The sequence below is a fragment of the Octopus bimaculoides genome, chromosome 2 (genome assembly GCF_001194135.2).
Source record: "Octopus bimaculoides isolate UCB-OBI-ISO-001 chromosome 2, ASM119413v2, whole genome shotgun sequence".
NCBI classification, from domain to species: domain Eukaryota; kingdom Metazoa; phylum Mollusca; class Cephalopoda; order Octopoda; family Octopodidae; genus Octopus; species Octopus bimaculoides.
The window spans coordinates 107686801-107698302 of NC_068982.1; the positions used below are offsets into that span (position 1 = coordinate 107686801).

Consider the following 11502-nt stretch of genomic DNA (forward strand, 5'->3'; position numbering starts at 1 on the left):
TACTCGTTAAGGACTGTTTTGAAAATTAAGTTCTGTTTTATTAGTGTTTTTATTTTCGTCTAGAATTATAAATTTGACAGTCTTTCGGCACATCCTTACTGTAATCACTGACCTCGATATATTTAGATCGATATATGTCACTTGGGGCTATATATATGCCTAGTTCATGCTATATATAACGCCTAGTTCATATATGTCACTTGGGGCTATCTGTTTCTATTGTCAGGAAAAGTGGGTACTCATATATTAATAAAAAGGGTGGGAACATTTAGAGGTCGGAAAAATGTTTAGTGACGTTTCTTCCGGCGCTTTAGGTTTCGAGTTCAAATTCTACTGAGGTCTTCGCCTTTGGGAGGCGATAAAGCATTATTACTGACCGTGTGCCAAAATTAGAAAGAGTTATTTATCAATATCAATGAAATACATATAGTTAACAAAAATATATTTCATTAGTGGCATACCTACACAAGTGTGCCCCCACCGACTTTATTTCCTCATGACTTCCAGAAAATTGGATATTTTTAATGAAATTTTCAACAAATAAGCTTTATATGGTGTTGATTCTGATTAAATCAGAATTTGTTGTGAAAAAAAAAAGACAAACAGAAACAGAACAATTCCCGGAGGGGGAGAGAGGAGTTTCGGTAAATTCACACGAGTCGGTTTTGTTTCCTCAACTTTAAGAAAAACAGTACCATTATATCGGGATATGATGTGAAAAGAAAAACGGTGAGCACGCACACACACATACACAATTTTTTTTTCGGAATTTTAAGTTTCACTCTATAAATGTATGTGATGTGTGTCAGTATGTATGTGTGAAAACCCACTATTTTTTTCTTTCTTTCTTTTTTTTTTTTCATATTAAAATCCGATATAAACGTAATCTACACATTCTGAAAGATATTTGTTGAGAATTTCATCAAAAATAATGTAGTTTTCTGAAAGTTATGTGGAAAGAAACTTTTTTTGAAACTTTTCTCCCCACCCGCGGAATTTTTCTTTTTTTACAAAAAGCTTCGATGTAACCGGAATCTACATCATCAGGAACGTATTTGTAGAAAATTTCATTAAAAAGTATTCATTTTCCTGGAAGTTATGAGGAAACAAAGTCAGTGGGAAAAGGTACTTTGTAGGTATGCCTCTTTAGTTCGTTAAAGGCGATTTTATGAGGTTCCCGTCTTTTCCAACTGAATTATGTACGAAAAAGAAAATGTTTTGTTTTGTTTTTTTCTTTTCTTTTCATCAGTAATCGAAATTTGATTTCGGAATCCAAATGCATAAACAGTTGTAATTTTCTATAGCACTTAACCAATACTACTAGCATACTACTTTCTTCTATGCAGAGCTGGATATGAAGAAACTATATAGTACAAGCTGATGAAAACAAGATCCCGCAAGAACTGTTGTGTTTAGAAACTTACATAAATCGGCTTTCTTTCGTTTTAACCGGCTAAAAGATCTGTGACGCAGTGTTGTTTGTCATCTAGCCTATTTCAATATTACACTGTAACGTTTTTATCAGCAGCTGTTATTGTTGGCTCCCGGGTCAACATTGATCAAACACACTCTAGCTGTGATATTGATATTTTTTATAGGACAATATTAGCCAACGTTTCCTTTCTTTAAAAGTGATGAGAATGTGATGTGAGCGACATTTGACTGCTGTTTCTAATGTCTATGTAGAGACTCTGTTGTTTCCACAGATCATCTCAAACAGATCTGTAACCATCCTGTCCTTTCTGCTTCCCTTATTCTCTTTCTTTCTTTTTTTCCATGGTGTAAGCAGAGAGCCTCACCATAATCTGGTTGATAATTTTGATTTTTTTTAAATACTTTTATTTTTGGATGAGATATTGTATTTTCTTTTATGTAAACTATCAAATTTAGCCTTAACACCCAGTAGGTCTGAATACTTAAACTCATCTTTTCTTTTTGTTTTTCTGAGGAAAATAAATCAGTTGTACCAATCTATCTCTTCTTTTTAGAGTTGGTGTACTAATATTTGGATTTATGGAACAACAATGTTGTTTGAAGATTGATTTTAAAAAATGATTTTGTAAATAACTTGATACTCTAAAAAAAGCTAATTGAATGCCAAATGTATTGGCATTCAAAAGTTTCACTTGTAAGCAGGTAAAAGAAAAGAACCCCCAAGAAACTGTAAAAATCCATGGAAAAATATAAAAGATTGAATTAACCTCTAAGGCTCAGTTGTTAGTGTACACAAATTCTATTGTTGTAATATCCAGCAGTCATGATTAGAATAAGTTTTGCTGATGAGGCATTATTAGACTGACTGAAAATTTAACTGAGTTGTCACAGTAACCCTGAAGATCACACTCACCTGCACTGCATTCCATATTTAATTAACTGTAACTAATTAAAATTTTTCAAGGTGTCATCACTGCCATTTTTTTTTTTCACCCCAAGTAACTATTTATAAAATTAAAATGATTACAAAGCCCTGGTGTCCAATGAGTTTAAGGACTGCATCTCCTATATGTTGGGCCCTAGCACCTGCAAAAGGAAGTGCCAGTGGAACATCATTTGGTTTGCCCCACCTTTTTCACTCAATGTTAAAACTTGTGAGGGAAGAATATTCCTTAGGTTAGCAGACAAGCACTGTATGCAGACACACAGGTACAGACGCTTGTTCAATAGGCACAACCTAAGGGTCCCCTTAAGTTGCACCCCCAACATAAAAAGAATACTGGCAAATAGCCATGGAAAGTGAGCAGAGGCTGGTTGTTCATAGTGAGTACACTGACTGCCCAGTGATGAAAAACTATTGGTCACTCTATGACTAGACATATATTTAACTTCATGTAAATACTTTACTGCTCTAACTTTAGAGTGTGCTTCTTTTTTGGATATATGATACACTGACAATATACAGGGTCATCAAAAAAGGTTTCTGTGATTTCAAAATGAAATAACTAAATCTGTATTAAAGGTATACTATTTATTTAAACACCAAAACACAGAAAATCTTAAATTTTTCTTACATTACTTAGCAGGTTTCGATATGAGCTCGCTTTGTTGCACAGCAAACATCTAAGCAATAGTCGACCTCCCTCTAGGTGCACTGAATCATATCAGGATTCAAAGTTGCTATCGCCACATGGATTGTCTCTCTTAGATGTTGCAGATCCCAGATTTTTTCTGCATTGACAATGTTCTTAAGATAACCCCAAAAGAAAAAGTCCATAGGAATTAGATCAGGGCTTCTAGGTGGCCCCAAAACAGGACCATTCCTTCCAATCCAATGGCCAGGGAATCTGTTGTTGAGAGCTCAAATTGTCACACATTATGGCTGTAGTGAGCCTGCACTCCATCTTGCTGGAAAATTACACTTATTCCCTTTTCTCTTTCAATGCTTGCAATTTGACAGAACACATAAATTTCTAGCATGTCCAAGTAACTAGTGCCCATAATCATGTTTTCTGCAAACATGAAAGGGCCAACAACATGGTCGTGCAAGAGTCCACACCACACATTAACCCTGGGCGAATCACAGAAAATTTTATTGGGTTGCTGAGCTCCCCATATCCGACTGTTATGTCAGTAAACACAATCATTTATGTGGAATGTTGCTTCATCACTAAATAGAATTCTGTTAAGATAACTATCAGTGTCATGAATTTCTCTCAGCATTGTTACAGCAAATTCATTGCATTTAGGCGTATCTGTCTCCTTAATTTTATGTCTCATTTGAATTTTGTAAGCTTGCAGTCTTAGGCGTTTATGCAGCACATTTTGAATTGTTGTTTTAGGCAAACAAAGTTCCAAACTATGTCAAGCAGTGGACTTCTTAGGACTACACAAACATGATAGTCTCAGACACTCCACATTCTCTTCCGATGTGTGTGACCAGCCTGGAGATTTCTTAATGTTTACATTTCCAGTTTCTTTAAACTGGTTAAACCAACGAACAATGGTTTTGTTTGTAGGTGGATCTTGTCTATAAGTAGACCGAAAATTACATTGCACTAAAACAACTTACTTAAACTCAGTGTGCCATGACATACACTGTACTTTCTGCTGTACAGCCGCCATGATTGCTGTCGAGTAACTGGCCAGTGGCAAATATTAAAATTCCTGTAGTTGTTATACAGTCTCACATTGATTTCATACAGATCGCTTGCTTATAGCTAGTGCAAATGACAACTAAAATCACGGTAACCATTTTTGATGACCCTGTGTGTGTGTGTATGCATGTGTGTAGGTATTTATATATGTATACATACACATAAATACATGTATTTATATGTGTACACATTTATATATGTACACATACATATTTATATATGTACACATATATATGCACATATACATATATTCAATAAATTATTGAATACTTAAATTTTCATCATGTAATTTTGCAATGAAACCTATTGAATGTTATTTGATTTTGAAGCATGTTTTATTGTTACAGAACTTTCTCCTGCATCTTCTTCCTTTAAACCTTTTATTTTGTCCTTTTTTTTAAAAAACTAGTATAGTATTTTAATAAATTTCAAGATTTAAAAAAAAAGGTGTAATCTGTTTTAACAACTGGATGCATTTTCACCCTCCAAATCAATTCTCAGATATATTTGTGTGTATGCATTTGTTTGTGTTGTTTGCTCGTGTATCAACACTTTTTTTTAGTCAGTAGTTGTGTTTGTCCGTTCCACAACTCAACAACAGTTCCAATATGCAAAGACCAGTGGAAATGAAGTGTCTTACTTGAAAACAACAAGGGTTGGTGTCAGTAAGAGTACCCAACCATTGAATACTGCCACAATACAACACATCCAACTAGTGCCAGCATGGAAAAAGTAAACCTAAAAACTATAATGATGATGAATGTATTTATTTACTTACTTTTGTTTTTGATTATTCTTTCTCTTGCAGGTAAAATGGTACAATGATCTTGTTGGACCAAATTATAAACTTAAATACCATGATGATACTTTCGCATTAATTACTATCAGTACTCCTCAAATGTTTGAAAAAGGATTCAAACCATTCATTTATCATCACTATAAAAAAGGTGATATAGATCCTATTGATCTTTGTGTTAAGCATTATACGGAGAAAGTACAAAAGGTAAGTTTCATGTTGTAACACTCATTGTAGTGGTGAGCAATTCTTGCATAAAATTTGTCAGAAAATTGGGTCATGCAGTTTAATATGATGGGTTGAAGTTATACTAATGGCTGAAAAGGGGTTCCTCCATAGGATCCCTATAGTAACATTACTCGACAGAGTGGGAAGCTTGGAGATTATGGAGTCTCTTCTGGCCAAGCCACTATTTCTCTGCATCGAGTACTATGGACATGTGATTAGAGTTTTGCAGGAAAGAATCACTAGACAGAGTCTTCAAGCTGAGCCAACCAGGAGGAGATCTAGGGGTTGACTAAGAACAAGATGGTTGGACAATATTCAGAGTCTAAGTTGGTCACACTTGGGAATCCAACAGGAAAGGGCAATGACAATTGGTTCTAATAGGACCCTATTAAGGAGATAATTGAAAACTCTACCCTAATGACCCTTTTAGGAATAGTTGGTGGAAAAGATAAATGGATGGGTTTTAGCACAGCACAGTGTTGTGGTGAAGGAGAGAAAGAAATATTGTAAATCAAAAGAATAGTGTTAATATAGAATGTTATGGTTCAATGGAGTGGTAAGTGGTGTATAAGATAATGTAATACATAATGTAACGATGGGGTAAGTATTATGAAACAATGTCAGTATTATAAGGTGGCGAGCCAGCAGAAACGTTAGCATGCTGGGCGAAATGCTTAGCGGTATTTCGTCTGCCGTTACGTTCTGAGTTCAAATTCCGCCAAGGTTGACTTTGCCTTTCATCCTTTCAGGGTCGATAAATTAAGTACCAGTTACGCACTGGATTCGATGTAATCAACTTAATCCCTTTGTCTGTCCTTGTTTGTCCCCTCTATGTTTAGCCCCTTGTGGGCAATAAAGAAATAACAATGTCAGTATTTTACTTGGTGTTACAATTTATTGTGTCATGTGATATCACCTTGCACAATGTTCCATTGCATAGGACATGTAACAATATCACCTGTACTTGCTTGTTTAGGAAAGAGAACCAGAGCAAGTCATATGAATGAATAATGCCCACTATATGAGTAAATGTTGTAGGCGTATGTTGAAACATTTCTATTTTGTAATCTGATTTCACATAATAAGGCTTCCCAACCATGTGGTTAATAGGTGTATGTATGACTGTGAGCTTAAGAAGCTTACTTCACAATGACAAAGAATTGGAGCAAATAGTGAAACAATGTTCTGGTGAAGACATATATCTATGTAGGCATGGAAAAATGAACTGTAAGTGATGATACTGTTGATAATGGTGATGATTAGATATAGCTAATTCACAACATAGTGACATAAGATTTCTAGCTGTAGAATCACAGGAAGGTTACAGAGAAAGTAGGCTTTGTGTGTAGCAGATGTGCAAGAACAATAAACACATAAGATATAAATTTTCTCAAATACTCAAAGGTATCCTTAGGGGTAATAAATACTTTCTATTACATAGGTTATACTTTCTGTAATGTAGGTGACCAAATTAGCAGGATGCACTGAAAGCATAGTTGCTAGAATAAAAATTGGCTGACTAGAGTTCAGAAAGCTATTACCTTTGTTAGTAACAGATAGTATGATGCTTTTGTATGAACAGGTATGCTACATGGTATTGAAACATGGGCTGTGCATGCAAAGGACATGAGAAGGCTTCAATGCAATGCAGCTAGCATGCTCTGCTAGATGTGCAATGGCACTGTGCATGTACAACAAAGTGTAAATGTGTTGATATAAAAATTGAGTATGAGTGGCATCAGATGTAGTGCACAACAGAGAAGACTGCACTGGTACGGTGCATATGGATGAAAACAGCTGCTTAAAGAAGTACCAATCACTAAATGTGGAGGGCACCTCTAGAAGAGGAAGACCTAAAAAGATATTGGAAAGAGTGGTGAAAAATGATCTTCAGATGTTGAGCCTAACAGAAATGATAAAGGTTTGATATGATTGGTGATCTACTGTGTTTGAGAAGATCCATCCAACTAAGCAAAATTGAGGCCATTAAGCATGTTATGTCCATGCCCCATGCATACAATCTGCTCCTTATAAATCTCTCCTCCACAACCCATCTTCCTAATACCTCCTCCCTCTCTCCACCCATGTTCATCACTTGTTGTATTCCCCTCCTCCTCTATCTCTTACTCTCTCTCACACCTACTTGCACACAATATGTCCCGGTTGAGTCTCTTCCTCATAACATATCCTCCCAACACCCCCTCCCTCTACCTGTGTCTGCTCACTACAGTACCCCCTCCTCTCCATCTCTCACTCTCCTTTTGCAATCCTATGAATTAATCCACCTTATCACCCTATCCAATCCTTGGTCCCACTTATATATACCTCCTTGTAACTTAAGTGTAGATCCCATCACATCTTCACCATCTCTCGCTCTCTGAGGTAGCCGTGTATCCTCTTCTACAAGACTCATTTCTCATCTTCTGTTCATACTCTAATTTTATATTACCTGACACAAAGCCTCCTACCTCAATACTACTACAGGAAATCTTTGGCAAAATGATGTTGTGAGCAGACTTTTCTGATCTTTAGTTGTGTATGTATGAAGGATTGATTTGTGTATGCAGGATATCATTGAAATAGTAACCCATCTGCTGTTCAGTACTGTTAATATGTGGATTAATCTTGCTAATTAAGATGGCTTCTTTTCTCAAGTTCCCAGTGTTTCCTTCTGTAGTTTCAGTGCTAAACCTGGAAGTTTTCAGTGTAGAATTTCCATCAGTGCTTTTTGACAGAAGTTTTAGCACAGAGGTGTCCTTTAACACTTACTAAAGATTCCATGCAGTGCAATGGGTCTGAAACTGAAATCATGTATTTGGGAAGCAAACTTCTTAATCACACAGCTATACCCGTGTCAATGAAATTTTTTTTTTCAAATGCTTGTAAGGTACCCTAGAATTGGTTGATGCCTTATTTGATCTCTTATCTTACTGAGTGTTCTGAAAGTATTGTAACCCATGAATGTGTGTTTGTCCGATGGTACTTCTGATGTAGAATTCATTACATTTGCTACTTGTGATTTTATACACCATGTAAGACTGCAGACATATTTTAATCATTGATCAGACAATTGGGAAATGTACTTATGGCACTGTTTTGTCTTGATCTGCTTTTAGTTAGGACCCTCATCAAAGAGAGTCTGGAGTGTGCCAGTCATATATTCAGTTTCTCCCTATGGATCCATGGCAGACTGTAGCAGTTTCTTTGCTAGAATATGGTATTTTCACCAAACACATTATTCCTGGATGTGTGAGTTTTGTGAGGTAGACTGGTGATGTCCTGGCATTTGGTAAAAGAGTTTGGATAACCATTCTCCATTAGGACATTTTGGAATTGCATGCTATTGGTCCTTTTGTTTCCTACCTTTCTGCACTTTTTGCATATTCTGTTAATCTTATTTCAAATCTAGGCCATCGTAGTTCTGATGGGTAAGAATGAATTACATTGCACAAATAGCCCCTGTATGCCATTTTTCTGTAAAATTTGTGGAGATGAATCCCTTGTATGTTCAAAATCAAGTCGAGAGAAGGAGCCAGTAATGCCTTCCCCTCCAACTAATATTTACAGTTGACCATGTCACCACCTGTGTTCATCACTCACTGCATTTCCCATCTCTAATCATCTGTCACTCACCTCTCACTCTCCTGCAAACATACACACCTACCCATACCACTTACATTCACCTTAGAGTAAGGCCATTTCCCTCAATACTACTCCTCTCTTGATTGAAGCGTCTTCTCTTGAGTTACTTGGTGACTACACTAGAACCAGTGCCATGTATACTCTGTGAATTGGTTGGCATTACAAAGGGCATCCAGCATGCCAAAGCAGACATTGGTGCTTGGTGCAGTCCTCTGACCTGCCAGCTCCTGTTGAACCATCCAACCAATGCTAGCATGAAAAATGAGCAGTAAATGATGATGTATCATCATTATCATTTTAATGTCCACTTTTCCATGCTAGCATGGATCAGATGGAATTCATTGTGGCAGGTTTTCTATGTCTGGATGTCTATCGTGTCATCAACTTTCATTTGTTTCCCAGTAAAGTAGTTTTCCCATGGCCAGACATATTTTCACAGAAAACTGGAAATGAATGACACCACATTAATGATAGTGAAGCTTACTTCTACCACATGATGTCAAAACAAGGGGATACAAATACACACATATTTACATACATATATAATGGGCTTTCAGTTTCTATCTATCAAGTCCACTCAGAAGGCTGTAGTTGGTGTGGGGCTATATTAGTGGACACTTGATCAAGATGCCTTTTAGTTGGGAAGCAGACTTCTTAACCACACATTTATGCCTGTGAAATATTGTTTTCGAATGCTTGTAAGTTACCCTAGAATTGGTTGATCCTTTGTCTTATCTCATTGGATGTGGTTGTTTTGAAAGCATTGTAACAATGTAAGAATGGATTAAAAAATATCAGGAAATAATTATTGTTGTTAGCAACAAAATAATTCTCTTTTCATGTGTATGACATATATTACGATTTCAAAACTTGATTTCATGTATACTTTCCTTTATATTTAGTTTTAACCCAAATATTGATCTCATTTCTGAATTTCATTTGCTCTCTTAGCCACAGGCTTATCCTGATACAGATCTGATATATGATTTTGACCAGAAAGCTCCTCAACATTACAGTATACTAGTACAAACAGCTGCACATGTTGCTGGTGCTGCATATTATTATCAAAAGAAGGATGTGATAAATAATCCTTGGGGAGATGAGGTTTGTTATTTCATGTTGCTTTTATCAAATTTATTGCTATTGTGGTCTCATAGCTTGCAGCTGTTAACTCTACAAGATTAATAAAATAAATACCAGTAATAATCTAATGTCAATTTATTGATGATAATCAATTATAAAAGGAAATTTCCCTTTTACTCTGTGAAATTAAATGGGCATTTAAACTATTGTCAATATCATACATGTACTGATTTACTAATGTATATTATTTATCACTTTATAAATCTTTATTGATGTTAGCTGAAATTTATATACTAGAAATTAGGTTTCGATTTTAGGATGATGAAAGTATTTAAAAATCCTTGCTGAAAAGTAAAATATCCTGGGTTTTTATAATTACTGCATAGGAAACTCTGTTACAACACATTCATCCATACTATACAAATCCTTGTATTCTTTTTTACAGAAAACAAAACAAAAACAAAACAAAAGGAAGATGAAGATAAATGATTAACAAATTCTTTTTCTATTTGTTCACTTTGATATTGTAATGTTTATTAGCAGACACAACCTGGAAAAATTATTCATTTTCTTTACTATTTCAGAACATCTATGGACTTAGTATTCATCCAAAATATGGTGGCTGGTTTGCCATAAGAGCTGCTATTATCTTTAAAAATCTCAAGTTTCCAGACTTAAAGAAGAAAGACCCAGTTGATATTTTACCAGATCAAAAGACTAGAATAAACCTGTTAACTATGTTAAATAAAGATTTTAAATATTGGGAAGCTCGAGACATAATAGAGGTGTCTGAAAAATATACAGAAGAAGCCATTAAATATTTCAAAACAATGCCCAAAAACAGGTACAAATTAATTGAAGAAATGCTGGCAAACAAGAATGACAATGCTTAAATGCTTCTGTGACTTATTATATATTCTAATGCAATAGCTTATTATACATGTATTCTATAACAGATTATGTATTTACATTTTATAAATGGTATGGGGTATCGTACATGTAATAAAATGCAACGTGTGTCTTTTCGGTCATGCTGGTAGAAAGAGGCTAAAAGAACAAAGGTAGTGAGACTGAGTGACAATCAGAAGTGCTAAATGAAGGAGTACTGTAGTAAAGTGTTTTCTTCTGAAATCTCTTAATGAAAATAAAATTGCAAATTTTTATCATAAATTGTATTTAGATTGTTGGTTTATCACACACATGCACACACATTCATATGTTTCCATGTGTAGTCACATGCATGGATGTATATAAATATGCATGTGCAACTTTGAGTATATATACATACACACATGCACATATATACACATACACGCATGCACATATACATAGACACATGCACATATATATATATATATATATATATACAACAATTAGAAAATGGAGGATAATATGCTGAACCCAACTACTTGCAGATGGTGTATCCCATTGAATTCATAGCAAAAGTGACAAAAAAAGAAAGAAAGAACCAAAGCACAGGTGTCTATGTTATTTTGCCAACCTGGTTTACATATAGAAGTACAAAGTACATAAGGAATTAGAGGATGAACAGAAGTTTAATCTTACAGCTGTTTCGGCCTAGTTTTAGCAAGCACCATTCTATCCGAATATTCCTTTCCGGAGTGATTATCGGATGACATTTTGAAATGGGGTTACATGCCC

General features: G+C 35.3%; 1 protein-coding gene across 1 annotated transcript; it reads left to right on the plus strand.

Annotated features, from left to right (window-relative positions):
• Window positions 1-4881: 4881 nt before the first annotated feature.
• On the plus strand, window positions 4882-11010 carry LOC106880449 (cyanocobalamin reductase / alkylcobalamin dealkylase; the record flags this gene model as incomplete). Its single annotated transcript, XM_014930369.2, has 3 exons — window positions 4882-5094; window positions 9709-9861; window positions 10425-11010. Coding segments are annotated over 3 exons (675 nt in total), but the record flags the coding sequence as incomplete, so codon positions are not given.
• Window positions 11011-11502: the final 492 nt, after the last annotated feature.